Below are 19,902 nucleotides of genomic sequence, written 5' to 3'. Positions count from 1 at the left end.
AGAGCTAGAACTCAGTGTTTGGGTAATTGGAATACATATCTGATTTTGAACTGTAGTGCCCTTTGTTTTTTCAGGTTCACTCAATTTGTACATAAGGGAGTCCCTAGAACTGTTTACCTTGTGCTGTAGTGTACACACTATTGCACAGGGGTTAATGTTCATGCCGCATGTGGCTCATTCTGTCTGCTCATCTATTCCTCTTGTGGCTGAGCATCTATAGAAGTCTCCCAATATTATTTGCTCTTAAAAAAGTAAAAACTTCTTGGTGCAGAAGTGGAAATGGGGCAGAGGCCAGGCCTTTTTATTTTTATTGAATTTATGTAGGAAAGATATTCAAAGGCATTTAGACTCTGTTTTATTGTGTAGTTCTGGGCACACCATGGGTACTCAAGAATTGTTGAATTACTTTGGTTTGTTAGGGTACAGTGTAGAGGAGAGAATTATGAAGCAGGAGAAGGTTTGTGAATGGTGAGAGCTTATTGGGTCAGGTTGGGACAAAAGATTATACTGGAAAATAGTTTAGGGCCTTTGGATCTCTTTAGTAAAGCTTGATTATAGAGGGAGGACCTTATGAGTTAAAGGCAACCTGGGTTAGTTCTAAGGCAAAGAGAAGGAGGTAATGGGAAAGAAATAATGAAAGTGAAGACATGAAGATTCTGGGTTAGATTTACTAAGTTTGCTAGTCTTGGTAGGTTTCAGATGTAGATTTTGCTTGAAATCAGTATGTTAACACTTAATGCTTTGAGCTGTTGTTTGCAGAAGTTGATGGATCCATAAGAGAAGGAAGCTGGTTTGCAGTAGCTTTAGGGCAATGAATAACGGATGTGGAAAAGAAGAAACATATGCCAGAGATACTGTGAAGAAAGAATTGAGGAGCTGGGTGGTTGATTAGAAATGGAGGTGGGGATGTGGACATCTGCCAGGCAAAGATGTCTCAAAGGTTTTGAAACAGTTTATCTGGGAAGCAAATAGGAGGTGTACATACTCAGCCCAGGAGATTAAGCTTGCATCCAAATCTTGATTTTGCTATATATTGATAGTGTGAACATGGGTAAGTCCCTTTACTTAGGGCCTCAATTTTAGTATCTGAAAAATGAGTAAAATGGCTTAGATTAGTGTTTATTAAACTTAAAATGTACATACAACTTACCTAAGGATATTATTAAAATATAGATTCTGATTGAGTACATCTGTGGTGGGACCTGAGATTCTGCATTTCCAACAAACTCTGAGGTGATACTGAGTAGCAAAGGCTTAGATGACCTTCAGGATCTTTTGCAGTTGTCCACTTCTATAATTCTATTTATCGAATGTTTGTCCTTCAGGGATCTGTTATACTTTTGTGATTTTATCACCTCTATTTAGATAAATGAATTCTAAATCTGTCTCTTCACTTCAGATTACAAATGCCTAAACCAATTTATCATTGTACCCTGATAACCACATCCCTTTATTGACATCTCTATTTCTGTTAATACTTCATATTTATAAAGTCCTCTACAATTTTTCACACAGCTTTTATATCCATTATTTCATTTGATCCTTAAAATAACCCACAGAGATAGGCATGCAGGAAATATCTCCATTTAATGGAAGGAGAAACAGGCTCAGAGAGAATTAAGTGAGTTGTTCACTAGTGAGTGATAGACTCACCCTAGAGTTCAGGATTATTAACTCTGCGTTGAGATTTTACAACTATGTCACACTGCTTCTAATAATGGCTATCACAGATACCTGTACTTAATGGTTGGCTGCCATCTGTATTTTAAAAATGTAAATTTAGGCCCTGGCTGGTATGGCTCAAATGGTTGAGTGTACTCTCGTGCACTGAAAGGTTGTGGGTTCGATCTTCAGTAGGAGGCATGCAGGAGGCATCTGATCAATATTTCTCTCTCACATTGATCTCTCTCTCTCTCTCTCCCCCTCTCCCCCTCTCTCCCTCCTTCTCCTTCTCCCTTCCTCTCTCTCTCTCTAAAAAATAAATAGAAACATATTAGAAAAAATAAAAATATAAATTTATCCTGGGCAGGAGGGGCTCAGTTGGTTAAGCATTGTCCTGTGCACCAAAAGGTTTCATGTCTTTCTCTTTTCTGATGGCTACTCTATTGTCCTGACATCTTTATTTATTAGTTCTTATTTCCCTAGGAGTCCTTTGATGCCTTTATCTCTTATCAATCTTCCCTTCACCCTCAACCATATCCATTGTCTGATTAGCCCCCATTAAGTCCACTTTCTCTCTAGGCCCCTATATGGTCTTATCCTCTCAGTTCCTATTGGTATTACAGTGGCCCCTCGGTTTTCGAATGTAATCTGCTCCTGAGACCGAGTTCTGAAATATTCGAAAACCGAGGGGTCCGCAGCCGGCAGCTGGGCCTCAGGGTCTTGCCCTCAGTGGAAGTCGCTTGGAGTGTTCCACTTCCGAGGCGGGTTCAGAAACCGAAGCATTTCCTCCCGGGTTTACGGCCTTCCTAAACCGAAATGTTCGTCAGCGGAGACGTTCGAAAACCAAGATACCACTGTATTTTAAACTTTTTCATGGAAATTCCAGTGAATAATGAAATATGCATATTGAAGTGTATACAGTCATGGGGGATTGGTTCCAGGACCCTGCAGGCCCCCTGAAGTCCTCAGATGCTTAAGTCCCTTATATAAAATGGTCTAGTATTTCCATATAAGCTATACAGGCCACAGCAGGGATTGCCTAAACATTACTTCACTTGTGTGGTGCATGGCAAACTCAAGTTTTGCTTTTTGGAATTTCTGGGGTTTTCTTTTTTAGAATATTTGCAGTCTGCAATTATGTTATGTATAGAGAAGGGATATAATGAACTCCCTGGTACCTGTTACTCAGCTTCAATAGCAGTCACCTCATGGCGGGTCTTGTTTTATCTGTATGTCTACCTACTTGTCCTCCCTCCCTCACCCCAGTTATTTTGAAGCAAATTACAGATACGATATCACTCCTAACACTTGGACCACTGGCAGCTGTCTTCTGTCTACAGTTTTTATTATCTGGGTCATCACATGTAATTCTGTGCCTTTCTTCTTTGGCCTTATGTTTCTAAAGCAACAGAGCTCTAATAAATGTTCATTGAAGAGTATATTGGATATTTTTACCTCAAATTGGCCTTTTCGTGTGCACAAACTCTAGTACTTTTCGTATAATTACATATTCTGAAATTCGGGAATGCCATGTTTGTAGCCCCACAGTTCCTAGCTTAGCCTGTGAAGGAAATACCAGTAAGATAAAATAGAAAAGGGAACAAGAGAGGAAGGGTGAGAGACACGTGGAGGAAGATACCAGATCTGTCTCTGCAAAGATCTGCTTCTTAGAGCAGCACTCCCCAGAGGAAACTTGGAGGAAAGAAGGCAGGTTTGGATCTTCTAGCAAGATTGTGGTAACAGTGTGGAGATGAACAAACAAACAAACAAACAAATAAACAGAGCCAAAATATATAAGAAAAGTAGAAAGTTCAGAGGTAAATTTTGGAAAAGCCTGTTTTATAATTTAATAGTGCTTAGTAAATGACAAATTCTAGGACTTATTTGAACTTTGGTTAAGAGCAGAGTTGATGTCAAAATAAAAGCTTTTAGTTCCACAGTTGTGTAATTTACACCAGAGAAAGCTCTTAATTAGGGATAAGAGTTACAAAGTACTTTATGAGAGATTAGAGTTGATGGGTTGTTTGTTTAAATTTGTAACATTGGCTGTTGGCACCATTTGCTTATAGCCGATAGCACCAGCACTAGTCTTAAAGCATTTTTGTGTTCTTTCAATACTTTTCACAGTGAGTCCTTCAGGTGGTATCAAAAGATTAGAAAAATGGTGATTGATAGTGCTATAATGTAGAAGGGGCTTTTGTATTTTTTTTTTTTAAGACTGACTTAATTTATCAAGCTTAAATTCTTGATTCAGTAATTCAACACTTTTACCTTTTGTGGAAATGTGGAAAACTGATTTTCTCCCAGGTTTGCTTTTGTTGCCTCTTTAGAAAAGAATATTAAAGTAGCAGTAATCTGAGTTCACTGGAAACAACCTTAATTCTTCTGTGCCGTTTAGCCTCCTCCCAGGCTGAGAATAAACGCCTGATCTGAAATAAGTTGAAAATAGGAAAGGCAGGAGGTGTCCAGAAGTTTGACTACATTTCTAAACCAAATGCTACTGTAAAAAATTATATCATAATATCTGTGATTATCTACATTAGGAGTGAGGAAACTGGCCAACAGTCACTGGTTTTTGTAACAACTGATGAGCTAAGAAAGATTTTTACATTGTTAAAGGATTGTAAGCAAACACATAAAAACAAAGAATGTGCAGAGACAGGATGTGCCCTGAAAAGTTTCAAGTATTTACTCTTTGACCCTTTATGGAACAAGTTGGCTAGCCCTTGATATACATCATTCAGGATATAGTATATTTCTTTACATGGACATTTAAAATTTCTTGCTCTTTTGTTTGTGTTCGGTATTGGCACTTTATTTTTTTTAATCGTTATATAGTTAGTTTTCTATTGTATGTGTATACCACAATTTAATAGTGGTTATTTAGTTTGCTTTTATAGCCAATGTAGGAATAAGCATATTTACACACATTTTTGTGACTTGGGGAATTGCTTGGTCAAATATTATATGCAATTTAAAATTTGATAATTATTGCTAAATTGCCCTCCCTTCAAATTGGACCATTTTATATTTTCCCCAATGTTGTTTTCCTTACTCATACCAACCTTTACCGAGATAAAATAGTTTGACTCTTTAATCAGATAGATCTCTTCATTTTCTATTGCTGAATAACAAACAGAAAATTTAGTGGTTTAAAACAACGTCATTATTTATTTTGCTCACAAATACTCAGTTTGGTCTGGGCTTGGTGGGAACAACTTTCCTGTGCTTTACTTGATGTCATTCATTTGTGGAGGCTCACTGGCTGGGGACTGAAATGGTTCTATGCTGGCTTCAGCTAGGATGTCAGCTGGGGCTGTGGAGAACACCTACGGAAATCCTTTTCATCTGGCTTCTTGGCACCCTCACAGTAGGGTGACTGAATTCCAAGGAAGAGCATCCCTTAAGAGGACTAGGTGATTTTATGATTTAGCCTCAGAAGCCACATGGCATCATTTCTACCATAGTCACAGGCCTGCCCAAGTTTAAGGGGGAAGGACCATAGGCCCCATTTCGAAATGGAGAAGTGGCAACGTCACATTGTAAGAGCACGTGTGTGGGGTGGGAAGTATTGGTGCAGCTATCCTTTGGAAGCTGCAGTCTACCACAAGGTAGAGTGTTTGTTTTGGCATGCATATCCTTAATTATGAGTGTGATTATGCAGTTGACCCTTGAACAACATGGGTTTGAACTCTGCAGGCCCACTTATATGTGGATTTTTTTTCATTAAGTATATTGGAAACTTTTTGGAGATTTCTTTACTCCTGTGAAGCAATCATATTGCTTATACTAGGCTACCATAAAGCAGTCATATTGCAGCTTCTTCATTACCAGTGCATGAGCCATTATACTTGTAAATAAATATGAATTTCTTTTCCGTATTACCTCTTCATTTTTGATGTTTAATGTTAGTAATATGTTTAACATCTGTAGTGTTTTGTATCATATAAAACAATATTGAGATAGTTCAGAAGCAGTGCTAAGATTTCATCCCGTTTTTAGTTTTTAGGTCCGTTTCTAGGTTTGATGTGCTCTGTTTTCTCCCATCATCTGGTGTGTGTGTGTCAGAATTCACTGAGGGTTCCAGGCCACTCAGGACCATCACAAGGCCTAGGTGAGACAAGGACCTTCTTGACTGGCATAATTTTAGATTTACAGAAAAGTTGCAAAGATAACGGAGAATTTCCTTCATTCAGTTTTCCTTAATGTTCACATCATACATTACCATTTTACATTTGTAAAGCTAAAAAAATAGCACTGGCACATTATTATTTAAACTCTATTTTATTACAGTTTAGCATTTTTAATTGATTTATTGGGGTGACATTGGTTGATAAAATTATATAGGGTTCAGGTGTACAATTCTATAATAGTTCATCTGTATATTGTGTTGTGTGTTCACCACACAAAGTCAGGTCTCCTTCCATCACCATCTATCCCCCCATACCCTTTCCTACCTCCCCCACCCCCATCTCCCTCTGTAATCACCATACTGTTACCTGTGTCTGTGAGGGTTTATTTATTTATTTTTTTGCTTAATCCCTTCACATTTTCGCCCAGACCGGAGACCCTCTCCCCTCTGACAGCGGTTAGCCTGTTCTCTGTGAGTTAGTTTATCAGTTTAACATTTTTAGCAGCTTTGTGATAAAATTGTACCGAATGTTATTAAAGAAGAAGCCAAGACAAAGGGCACAAGAGGGCTCTTTTGGACATTTACTGCCTCTCACCAAGTTACCCATAAAGAGTTATTTACCCATGAAGAGTTGATTCCCCTTGTCTGTTCCAGCTGCTGGGGGCACCTTGTATTTTAATTCCCATGGTGTAATGAGAATACTTATCCTAGTGCTTTTGAAATAAATAAAATAAGGGAGAAGGCAAAAAGTAATGCAGCCCAGGGTATAAGTATATAGCTGGCTAATTTGTGAAGGAGTTTTTTTTGTGTTTTTTTTTGTAAACCTTTTTATAAAATGCCCTGGTATGGTCAGTTCTGTTTTAATCACATGAGTGGAGAGAAGCATAAAAGTAATAATGATACATTGGTCATCCACCCTGATGAGTGTTTGTACACTCTATTGCTGGTTTTAGAATCCTAGAGCTTGGAGTTGAAGGTGGCTTGGAGGTAGTTGTGCTAACTTCTAACATAATACAAAGATTCCTTCAGAATATCTGTGCATTCATTAGAGGTTCAGTTTCTGTCCAAGCCCTGCGTACTGCTTTGTAAGGCAGTCAGTTCCGCTGTCCTTGTATTTGTCAGAAAATCATTCTCTTGAGTTGAAGGGTAGGTCAGTGCTCTGTCCTCTGTAGCAGTAAAGATAAAGACCAAATTATATCTATTAGGGGTATATAGATATAGGAGACATATATATGTATGTATACATGTATATATGTGTACGTGTATGTATACATAGATATAGGAGATAATACAGCCCTTTTGCTTTCTTCCTGCTCTCCTTCCTTCTTTTGAGATATCCCTCTCATTTATCACTTACTTTTTGTTTCTTTGTTTATATTTGGTTACTCAGAAATGTTGAGATAAAAAGATGAATAATGATGAGTAATCCTAACCTCATAGGGTTGTCTTGATGATTAAAGAAGATGACATGTGTGAAGTGTTTAGCACAGTACATGTTACACGGTACAGATTTAATAAATGCTAACAACATACTGATGGTAATGGTCTCTGCCATTAAGTCTTTTCTTCCTAGATTAATAGGGAAAAGAACTGTAAACAACCACCTGTATACAAGGCTGAATGAAAATAAGTGGTATAGAAGAGAGAGAAGCAAAGTTCGTTTTATTCTAAGAAAGGAGCAATTAGTTTCAGTTAGAGATCAGAAAGAAGGAATCTTGTTTCCTTAACTTTAAAGAAATAGGATTTCTTTAAAGAAAATGGTATTCTAGATCATTTCCAGCAAAAGCATGGAGCTAGGAATGTGCATGGAACCTTAAACTGTTGTGTGTGACTGGGGGTTAAGCATGTGGAAGTTCTGGCGGGACGTAAGAATAGGATATGGAGAGTTTGGATAGCACAGGGCTTTGAAAACAGTGATGGGAAGTTTGTGTTTTGTGCTAGAGGCTTTGGGTAGTATTTTCTAGTCTTTGAACAGACTAGAAAAGATTGCAATCTTACAGCACAATAAATGTGATTATTATATATAGGCAGTTAGTGGTTCCCGTCAATTTAAAATCTTGACTGAGAGGGGGGCTAATGAAAAATATAGTAGGAGGAAATCATTGCTGTAATCCAAGGAGTGAAATGGAAACCGTTGGCAGATTGTGGAAAAATGAGTCTTTTAGAGTAAGCCCTAGGACTTTCTATAAATACATTTGGGGCTTTTCATACTTAGAGGATTAAACAAATTTATTAGACAATAACCTTCTCTCTCAAAGAATCTTAATTTCTGGATTGGGAGAAAGGATGGCACGGAAAGAAAGAACTGTACTTTTCTGGTTGACTGCACATGTAATTAAAGATGGACTTACTTCAGTAGAAAAGGCTATCTTTTAGCCTGAAGGGAGAGCTTTAAGCATATTTTAAAACTGAGCACTTTGTTTCTATTTTTAAGTCTCCAAAAATAAATTATTTGACACAGGGAATCAGCTTTTGGGAATGAATCTCAGATTTCAGCATTGCCAGCATTTTTTCACTGTGATATGAGATGATTTGGCTATCCCTTAAATTATCTTGTATTTTTGTTAGTTTATACTGTTGCTTGAGGAATCTTTGCCTTCCTAACATACTTGTAACTCCAAATAATTCATGCATCTTAGTTTGAGAAATTATTGGGAAGGAAGCCTGACTAGGAAATAGAGATTGGTTGACTGCTGGTCAAGTGAGAATTTAAGCTCAAAACAGTTGGGTTATTGGCTGGATGGAGTGACCAGTGAGTTATTGCCTTTATTTTTTGGTTTTGGCTTCTTTTCTTGGTTCACAGATAGATGGTCTGGCATCTAGACTGAACTAGCAATAGGATTGTATGCTTGTAATAGCTGCTGATTTTCTGTTGGTATGAGATGGACTTTGCATGTCTACCAGCATCCTTCTGAGGGGAATAAAAGCAAATCACTACTTAGTTTCTGTTCCAGGACATACTAATGCTATTCTGCAGGTATATAGCACTTACATACCATTTATGCTTTTCAAAAATACTCATATTGTCATTTCATGTTCATAACATGAAAGTGACATGTTTTAACCTTGTAAATGAGATAGGGAAGGGATGCTGAGACATAAATAAGAAACTGGGTTAAGGTTGTTGGCTCAACAAATAAATGACTGGGGCTACTTACTGTCTTTCATTTTTGAGTTGTTACTTTCAGAAAATCTTATAGGAGGAAAAAACTGAACTCCCCTCTTTTCTTATGGTTACTTTTTAGCGTCGTCTTAGACATCTTCGGAACATCGCTGCCCGGAACATTGTTAATAGAAATGGCCATCAACTCCTTGATACCTACTTCACACTTCACTTGTGTAATACTGAAAAGATATATAAAGGTAAAAGAATCCGTGGACTTGCTACCCGCAGGTCGTTACATCTCACTTTTCTGCTTTTGTACAGTGCCTCTTGCTATGATTGCTTACTGGAAAGCTAAATTGTCACGTTGTGAAAATATTTCATGAGCAGTTGTTATATATATTAAAGAAACATGATGTTTAGGTAGTGCTTGCAGATAACTGAGCCTTATATTGACAAGTTTACCATTCCTTTATGAATGTTAGCTATTAGTATCTTTATCCCAGTAGCTATCATTTCAAATAGATTGTATGAATCCAATACCCATTACTAATTTGCTTTTCTTTAAAATGTAATTGATTTCTTTAATATTATAATTGGGTCCCAGTTCATACCTTCTCATGTCTGTAGTTCCTTGTGTATATGGAGCCATTTTTTAGAATTGTCATGGTTTCTGTGAATTCGGTTTTATGTATTGAAATGTTGATTCTTCTGTAAGTGACTGTTCTAAAAGTAGACCAGATATTTGATTTAAAATCACAAGCATCTTTTGAATACATAATTGGCTGAAAGGTACTTTGATATAATGGTTGACCTTATGTCAGATGGTATAAGAGGAAGCATGGTATAAGGACAGGGGTATTGGATCAGGATTGAAAATTTCGATGCTAGTTCTAGCCCAGCTATTTCCTAGCTGTGTGACTTTGGACAAAGATCCTGGCTTTTTGAACCTCATTTTTCCCATTTGTATGGTGGAGATAATGAGTTCCTCTGAAGCCGGGGAGACAGATTTTTATGAGGATCAGCTGAGATAAGGGGATAACACTTGGTACAATATTATTAAAGTTCTTCTTACATTAACAAAAGGTGACATTATTTTAATAAAAGTTACTAAGGACTGATTCTAAGGACTGATTCGAATTTTGTCCTGTGGCAAAGATGAATTATTCAAATGACATTTATCTTTTGGTTTTAATTACTTTTAGTAACCATTATTAAAGCAGTAGTTGTTTTAACAACTTTAAAAAAAAATTTTAATACCAGTATATGCTCATTAAAAAATTCAATCAGGAATTATATAGAATAGAACCCCACCTCCCAATGTACATAGCATTAAAATAATTTTTAAGGATGAAAAAGGACTCTTAAAATCTGCCATTTTCACATAATTCTGCTTCATTCTTTTTTTTATTCTGACCATTACCTGTGTGAACGCGCGCATGCACACATTTTTTATCCTCATTTGAGGATATGTTCTTTATTGATTTGAGAGAGAGAGAAAATCATTGATCGGTTGTCTCCCGTATGTGCCTGACAGGGGATCAAACCTGCAACCTGGGTGTGTGCCCTGACTGCAAATCAAACCCGCCACCTTTCCATGTACAGGCCAGTGCTCCAACCAGTTGAGCCACACTGACCAGGACACCATTGCATATTTTAAAAACAGTTGTTGCCATCTGAATGATTAAGGCTAGCTACTATAACAAATGCCACAAATCTCAGTGGCTTACCATCATACATTTCTTTCACTAAGTCCAGTGCAGGTGTTCTTTATCAGGTACTGTCCTGGCAGCTGTCCGCTAAGTGGTGACTCAGGTATCTAGGCTTCTTCTATTCTGGAACTCTGCTGCCATCAGCACATGACCTCTGGTATGGCAGGAGAGGGATTATTTGAGGGAAATTTTTTTACTGGAACTGGCCCAGCTTAATTCTATCACATTCTATTGGCCATAAATCTGCGTTGTTCTTTTTAGATGAAAAGGGGTCTGGGAAATGTCTTCCTTTGTGTCCAGAAGGAAAATAAACAGTTTGGTCGCTATTTGTTCTAAAGGTATAAGCATTTTTGTACATCTTAATACATTTGATCAACTACTCACTAATGGTTTTATCATTGGCAGTATATGACAATGCCAGAGTATTTTAAATTTTTGATAGATTTCTATATGATCAGTTCTTGGTTATCTTCATAGAACTTTTGTGTCCTTGCTCCATTGTCATCTCTGGTAATAGTAGTTAACACAGTACTTAGTGCATTTTAGGTATTTGGTAAATGATAGCAGTTGTTATTAGAATTGTAATGTTAACAGTCATAATAGTAGTTTCTAAAAAGAGTATCATAGACTGTTTCTTGAAGTTACCTCAGTACAATGATCATTAACACAATTAGGGAATAGCTCACGACACACAGTTGCCTACTCTACTTCTCTATTTGAGTCCAGTAGGTAACTTAAACTTGGTGTATTCAAAACTGAGTTTCTGATATTTCAACTCTGAACCACCTCCTGTATTCTTCCTTCTTTCAGAAAATGACAACTCCATCCTTTCATTTCCTGGCCAGAAACCTTGGAATCATCCTGGATTGCCCTTTTTTATATCCCACATCCAATCTTTCAGCAAATACTTTTGGTTCTTACTATCAGAATATATCCATAACCCAATCACTCCTTGCTACCTCCAAACTACTATCATCTCTTCCCTAAATTGTTGAAGTAGACTTCTAGGAGGTTTGCCTGCTCATGTATCTTCTTCAATGTGTTCCCAACTGAGATCTCATTAAAATGAAAGTGAGATCATTACTCTCTTTAAAACCCTCCAGTGCCTTCCCATCTTACTCAGTAAAAGCTAAAATCCTAATGAAGTTTTCTAGAAGGCCTTTCATGATCTGATTCTGTTACCTCTTGGAACTCATCTCCTTCTACTCTTCTAGTTCTCTGTTCCAGCCACACTGACCTTCTTGCTGTTCCTTGAATGTATCAAGTTTACTCCAATTTAAAGGCCTCTGCACTTGCTGTGTCTTTGGCCTAGGCACACTTTCCTCGTGTCTACATGACAAGCTCCTACACCTTCTTTCAGATCTTGATGCCGAATGTTTTGTCAGAGAAACTCTCCTGATCATTGACTAAACCCTTTTAAAAATTGTCACTGTTCTTCTCTTGTCTTTTGTGCTTTATTTTCCTCCACAATACTTAAGATCATTTGACATACTATATATGTTTAATGGTTTGGTTAATGTATGTCTCTCTCTACTAGAATGTAAGCTCCATGGGGGCAGAAAATTGTTGGACAGTAATTTTTAGGTGACTTTTGTTCACTGCATTGTCTCTAATACTCGGAACAATGTTTTACACATACTAAGCTTTTATATATTATTTTTCCATTAAATTTTTGAATAGGTAATGCAGTTTATGGTTCAGAATATATATAAAGTGCCGTTCATTGTTATATATGTATATTTGTATTAGTCTTCCTTTTGCCTTTCCTGTCTCCCTAGTTTTCCACTCCACCTCGATAACCAATTATTCATTTCTTCTTTATCTTTCCGGCGATTCTTTATACAAATACAAGTAAAGTTAGTACCAAACTATATATATTTCTGTGCCTTGAAATTTTTACTTAATATGTCTTAAATGTTTTCCCATATTTAAAATATTTTTCCATATTGGTTCATAGAGAGCTTTCCTAATTTTCTGCATAGTTTTGCATTGAAGAAATTATTTAACTGGCTCCTGTTGGTAGGCATTTATAGGTGGTTCCAGTCATTTGCTGTACACGCAGCACTGTATTGAATGACTTTAGAAGCATATTATTTTGTATATTCCAAGAAGTAGAAGTACAAAGAGAGTGTGTACTTGCAGTTTTGGTGGATATTAGAAAAGTGTCCTTGTTTACATTCTCACTCTCTATGTCCTTTCCCCCAGAGCCTCACCAACAGACTGTACAAACTTTTGAATTTTTGCCAATCTGATAAAATAGTTTTATAGTATAGTTTAAGTTGTATATCTTGTCTTGTGCGTGAGCATTTGTTGAGTGAATGGAATGCTGCATAACAGCCAGAACATCCATTGGAAGCATGCTCTGCAACCTCTGGTTGCTTTGTTTTTTTAGGCCCTGGCATGGATAGAGGAATGTTTGTATCTAATGGTCCCTTTCACTTAGAAATCAATCTTGGATGATCATCTTTTTGCTCAGATTGAATTAATAAAAATATAATTTTATAATTCACTATTTCTTTTGAACCTCACAACCACCCTATTTTTCAGTTGTCATTGGCCTTTGAAAGGTAGAGAAACTATGGCCCAAAAAGGTTGACTTGTCCGGGGTCAAGCTTATACATGGTAGATTGAGGACTGGAACTATTTTTTGACTCGAAATTTTTCTAAATTCACTATTCTCTTTTTTTTACCATGCTGCTGATTTTATTGACAATATTTTAGATGTAACAAAATGATAGGCACTGTAGGCCCATGTTTAGCATGTTAGAGATTACCTCTGACTTGGTTGATTTCTTTCCAAATTGTGTGGCTCCTTTGTTGACCTCTCTGCATTTAAATGAGCAAGTGCATTTTGAGGGTCTCATGGAGAAGGAAAATTGTTTAGTTTCATTTATACATGCAGCTAGTTAGCAAAGTTCGAAAGAAATAATGATACTATTCATCCTCTAAGAGCTGGAGATATTTATTTTGGGAACTATTTAATGGTTTAACTTGGCAGATTAGCGGAGGAATTCTCTCAGAAGAAAAAAGGAGTATCTTCCTCCCCATTTAAAAAGTAATACATATTGTAATAAATTCAAATAATGGAAAAATGTAAAAGTATAAAGTGGAAGTATCCTGTTATGAAAAACAACACCTTTTTAGCCCCTTTAGTCTTTCTTTCTAAAAATATATCTAGTATATATAAATTAAAAAATATGTGTGTATTAATATATAATAAATATATTAAATTAACATGTAATATATTAATATTAATACATATATTAATATAAATTAATTACATACATATATATCTATAATTAATTTATGGTTGGAATAATTGGTTAGCCATTTGGGAAATAAAATGAAAAGAATAATACTTAGTGTTGCTTAGTGTTGGGGAAACAGTTATTTTTGTAAGTGGGATTGTAAATTGGTACAATATTTTTAGAGAATAATTTGGCAATATCTATGAAATTCATATTTTTCTTTTTGTCTTGCAATTTTACTTCTAAAAGTTTATCCTGTAGATTCAAATGTCTTATATATAGCTTTAAAAGATTCTTTATTTATAGCCTTACTTGAAATATCTAAAAATTAGCAGTAATCTAAATGTCCATCAGTAGGAGATTCTTTTTAAAGACAATTAGAATTATCCCTTTTCTTATTTCAAATAATTGTTTGAAGTTAGAAAAATTAGAAAACTTTCAAGCAAAAGCTGAAAGTTAGCAACTTAATCTTATCACCTAAGGTAAACATTGTTAATATAATTATAACAACTTGGATCCTGTTATAAATTCTTAGAATCTGTTTTTTTCCACTTAATATATCGTGACTATTTCTCCACAAAATTGAATACCCTATCTTTATTTTTTTAGGAAGATAAGCTTAAAGTAACATGGATGATGTGTTTGTCAAAAGTGCTTTAACCAAAAGAGCTTGCCCACAACAGTGCTATGTCCATATCTGCTTTTATTTACTGCCTGACAATTCCCAAGCTTCAGCTATTAGTGTACCACCTCGATAAGTTTCACTATATTTGAGTTCTACCTATACCATTGTATCCTTAATATATTTTTAAAGTTTATTATTTTTAAACTTATTTCTAAGAATAATGTGTGAAATTGTTGATTCAAAACACTTTTGTCTACCCTGTGCCAGAAATGGTTTTACGTACTGAGGAGACAGCAGTTGTACAAAACAAACACTACTACTCTTTATAGAGCTTAGGATGACAGGCATAATATATGAGACATAAGTTTCAGTATATTAGAAAAAAATAGTTTGTCCATGTATCATCTAAAATCATCTCAAGTACCAGTGGTATGTGCATCTCACTTGGAAAATAGTGCCCTATAGCAACCTAAGGATAAAAGGGTCCTTGTAGGCTCTGCAGAGATAGAGCATCATGGAGGTGACTTTGGTAGAGTCAACAGGGAATGTTGGAGGGTGGTTGGAAATGTCTGCCTGAACCTCTGTCACATTTCTCTCTTTTGATTGTGTCTTGAGATTTTGTAATATTTACAACATACTTGAGGGTTTGGAGAATCATGAAATTAATTAATTAATTAATTTTTAATTGCACCCAAGGATATTATTTATTTTTTAAAAACATGTCTTTATTGATTTCAGAGAGAGGAAGGGAGAGAGAGAAACATCAATGAAGAGAGAGTCATTGATCAGCTGCCTCCTGCACCCCCCAGTGGGGGATCGAGCCCACAACCTGGGCTTGTACCCTGATCAGGAATTGAACCATGATTTCCTGGATCATAGGTCAATGCTCAACCACTGAGCCACGCCAGCTGGGTGAGGATATGTTTTTTTATTGACTTTTAGAGAACAAGGGAGTGAGAGAGAAACATCGATGTGACAGAGAAACATTGATTGGTAGTCTCCCTTATGCGCTCTGGGGATCGAATCTGCAATCTGGGTATGTGTCCTGACCAGGAATTGAACCCTCCAACTTTTGGTGTACGGGACAGTGTTTCAACCAACTGAGCCAGCTAGCCAGGGCTGAATCATGAAATTTTAATGCTTACAGAGGACCTTTAGTTATTAGTCTAATTCTCTAAGTTGTCTAATGAAAAGTGAACCCAAAGAAATTAAAGAGACAGAATATTAATGACAGATGGAACTAGAACCCAAGTTACCTAGCTGCTAGATCAGTATTCATTTCATAATACTACAATGCATAATCATAAGAGATGTTTGAGAAAAACAGAGAATATGGAATCAGTTGTAGAGAATGGCAGTAGGTAAGGCAGAAGAAAGTGAGTTTTAAGGACTCAAATTTGAATTAGGGTAAAAGTAGCCAGTAAAGTAAAAATCACTAACTTAAATCTTAATAGGTTTCGACCTTTCTTTACTAATGTTTTCCCTTGAAAGCACTTTTATTTAATCTTTATTTCTATTTTAATTTATTTTTTTACAGATAAAAATAGAGAATAGATCTTGAAAATGTTTTAAATGTTTTACTGAAACATGTTAAAAAATTTACCAGATTAAGAGTTAATGAGCTTATTTTTTTTCCAGATCACTTATTGTTCTTTTTCTTTTTTTCCAGAATTTTATAGAAGTGAAGTGATTAAGAATTCCTTGGTAAGTTTGCCTTCTGACAGGTACACATGACTAAGCCTGTAACTCCTGTTTCAGAAAATGCTGAGACATAAAATAAGGTCAAGTTTAGTTCTGACTTCTACAGTTAAATCTTATGCTTAATTACTGCTTAAATCTTTATTGATTTGTTCATTTCTGTATCTCTTGTGCTTAGAACGTGCCTGGCACATAATAGGTGCTTGATAAATATTTGCTGAATGAACTGATATTTTTTCCATTAAAAAGTTTGGTGTTTTTTTCAAATCAAATTTTATAATTCTATCACTTCTGTTTACTATAGAGATTTTTGACTTATCAAACATTTTAATAAATGATCTATATTTGTTTAGACATAGTCCTTTAATGTGCCATTGTAGGTTTCTTCCACTTGTTTTTGGCAGTGGCATTGCTCAGTTAGAAACTCGGATGTGCCCTACTTTTGATAATCTGTGCACTTGATATTTGCATAAATGGCTCAATTTATTGGGCCCTATTGATAAAAAGAAGAGCTTTCTTTTAATGGTCTAAGACCATACTGGATTTGGCTACTGTCCACATTTTAAAACCTCATCTCTTAATATTTTTTCTCATTCATAGTGTTCTAGGTATATCTCAGTTTTTCAGTGCTTTCAACATGCCAAGCTTGTCTTGTTCCTTATGCTTAGAATACTTGTTTCCCCATCTCTTCATCTGGTTGAAGAATTCTTTGAGGTCTTAGCTATGTCACTTCAGCTGGACTTTCTATAACTATTCCATCTAAAGTAGTTTCCTTTTGCCCTGGCTGGTGTGGTTGAGTTGGTTGGAGTGTTGTTCTGTGCACTGAAAGGTTGCGGGTTCGATTCCTGGTAAGGGCACATATCTGGGTTGTGGGTTTGATCTTCTGTTGGAGCGCATATGGGAAGCAACTGATAGATGTTTCTCTCACATTGATGTTTCTCTTTCTCCCTCCCCTCCCCTCTCTAAAAATCAATAAAAACATATCCTCGTGTGAGGATTAGAAAAAAAAATCCTGCTCTTAAAAATAAATAAATAAATAAATAAATAAATAAATAAATAAATAAATAAATAAAGTTGTTCCCTTTCCCCTATTCACTGTTTTTCACCGAATCTACTTTCTGTAGCACATTCATCACTATCCGAAACTTAATCACTTTTTTGTGTTTATTTATTATTGGTCCCCCATCTACCATAGCATAAGTCCCATTAGAGCAGGGGTCTTGCCAGTCTCGTTCACCTCCGAAACCCTACAGTGTAGAATAGTATAGATGCTCAGTGAGTATTTGTTGGATGAATAAATGAATATCAGTGGTGTATTATATTTGCAGAATCCTTTCAAATATGTAGTCCCATTTTGATCCTTAGAAAAGCATGTAAGGTAGATGGGATGGGGTAGATCTTAAAAAACTGACATACGGAGAGGCCCAACAACTTTCCCAGCTATACAGCTGCAAGACCAGAACTTCAGTCCTAGACCTTCTGTCTTAAAGTTTCTACTCTTCTTCATTGAGCTGTCTTCCAAATGTCTCAACTATCATAATAGATTTGGACCCCAAACCAAACAGGTTCCTGAAGCCCATCTCAGAGGGGCTTGAGTCATCAGTAAAGCTCTTCATACATTACATAATTCATGATAAATGACTGGCACCACGCCTGACACATAGTAGCTACTGAGTAAGTAGTTTTCCCTTTCCTTCTGGCTTAGGTGGAAATAGAAACAGCCTACAGACAAGTGAGAGCTGGGGAAGGGGTTTATGGAGCAGAAAGAGGAGAATGTCACTTTGATTTATCCTACTCCCTTTTCCGTAGTCAAAACTCTAGTTGGAGATGGTTTTACAACCTCCCATTGCATTTTCCCTGGGTTTGTATCATAATGGACCCTAAGCTATGGCGGTACTTTAGTGTATTATTCGGCATTACTAGTTTTGCATTTACTTGATGTTCACTTGACTTCCAGATCCATATTTCTAAGCATCATCTCTTATCTTCAGCTCCTGTTGACTCCTGTCTTCGGTTGCTTCTGAACTGTCTATATGAATTGTGACGTCTCCATCCCTGGTGGACTTAGGCTGAATAATGTTTTCTAAAATGGATTCCAAACAAGGGAGAGGGTTGGACAAAAAGACATCCAAGGTTCTTTCCACTTAGAGTTTCTATTGTAATTGCTTCCTGAGTATACCACTTAACAACATTTGCTTGCCTTGTACTTGTTCATGAGCATTTCATCTCCCAAAGTGGATGAAAGCTCCTGGAGGTTGGAAACTGCCTGAATATCTTTATGTCTCCCTAGCTCCCACTGTATTTCTTCTGCTGGGTAGTTGTTTGTTAAATGTTGATTCACTGATATTTCCTTTTAAGAATATTCTCTGAGATTATATTTTTGGCAAGGATTGTCATTTGTTTCTTTTATAACCTTAATATAGGTTTGATAAACGTCTATTCATTTCTTTTCTTTTTGAAAGGGTTCTTCTTAGCTTTTTGCTAAATCATCGTGACTGGCGCAGATTAATGGACACTGAGCACCACACAGGAGTCAACAACCCTCAGGGCATATGCTGAGGATGGAAGTGTTTCCTCCCTTCTTGCTGTCTCTGAAGAACTGTAGCTGAGCAGAATTTGTTGATTTCTTCCCTGTTTAGGAGTTGTTTTTTAATTTTATCTTCTCATCACCTTATATGAGAGAGAAACACCCGCACATGCCCCAACTGGGGATTGAACCTGCCACCTTTTGGTGTATGGGACAATGCCCCAGTCACCTGAGCCACATGGGTCAGTGCTCCTGCTTAGGAGTTTGTAATTCTTAAATATTGTCACATTTGCTGAATAGAGGTAGTGACTAAAATGCTTTTAATCCTCCTGGTTACCATTGTGCTTGGCACATAGAAGGTGCTCAGCAAATGTTTCTTAATGAATGGGTTCTTTCGTAAATATATTTATTAACTGACTTCTAATTAGCTACTAAAGGATTCGGCAGAATAATACTTTATTTCTAGCTAAGTTTTCGGTAAATTTTCACTGTTGTGAACTAAGTTGGACCCTGATAAGCTTGTGAGTAATCTTTTTTACTCATGTAACTTTAAAGCTTTGGCTTTTCCCTAGGTATATATTCTGAGCTCGGTCTTTAGACTAGAGTGGCCTGGTTTTGCCACTCTAGTGTCAAATGCAACATGGAAAAATAGACACAAGATTAGAAAGAGTGTTTTTCCTTAAAGGTTAGATAAACTGCCCTAGTGTGCCTATCCTATGCCTCTTTCTAACTCCTGAACACTTGAAATTAGTGCTGTCCAATAAACTCTCTGTGATGACAGCAGTGTCTGTGCACTGTCCAGTACAGGTGCCCCAGCCACATGTGGCTGTGAGCACTTGAAATGTGGTTAAGTCTAACTAAGGAACCACATTTTTAGTTTTATTTAATTTTAATTTAAATAGCCACAAGTGACTAGTGGGTGTAGTATTGGGCAGCACAATTCTAGATGCTTCTAAAAAGCTTTCTTATAATCTGTAACATTAGAAGGAAGAAATCTTTTTTTGTGTGTGCTTTAAAAAATATGTATACTTTGTACTTATGGTACTAGTACCATTCTAAATCAGTATAATAGCTGTTCATATGGTTGCCTTAAGTCCTTTAACATACAGGATAAACCTCATGAAGGCAGGGACTTTGGTTCATTGTGGTATCCTCCTTAGGCATTATATTGTGCTTGGCTTGTACTTGGCAAACA

The 19,902-nt window shown here is 36.4% G+C and overlaps 1 protein-coding gene across 1 annotated transcript in view; it reads left to right on the top strand.

Moving 5' to 3' along the window:
* UVRAG (UV radiation resistance associated) overlaps positions 1–19,902 on the top strand; it is a 242,541-nt gene that overhangs the window by 11,614 nt on the left and 211,025 nt on the right. The window contains exons 2-3 of the mRNA XM_087821652.1: positions 9,040–9,157; positions 16,152–16,186. Coding sequence (XP_087677778.1) covers positions 9,040–9,157; positions 16,152–16,186 — 153 coding nt within the window. The remainder of the gene's footprint in view (positions 1–9,039; positions 9,158–16,151; positions 16,187–19,902) is intronic.

This window comes from Miniopterus natalensis, chromosome 11 (assembly GCF_054644295.1).
Source record: "Miniopterus natalensis isolate mMinNat1 chromosome 11, mMinNat1.hap1, whole genome shotgun sequence".
Lineage (NCBI taxonomy): Eukaryota > Metazoa > Chordata > Mammalia > Chiroptera > Miniopteridae > Miniopterus > Miniopterus natalensis.
This window is presented reverse-complemented; position numbering and strand designations above follow the sequence as displayed.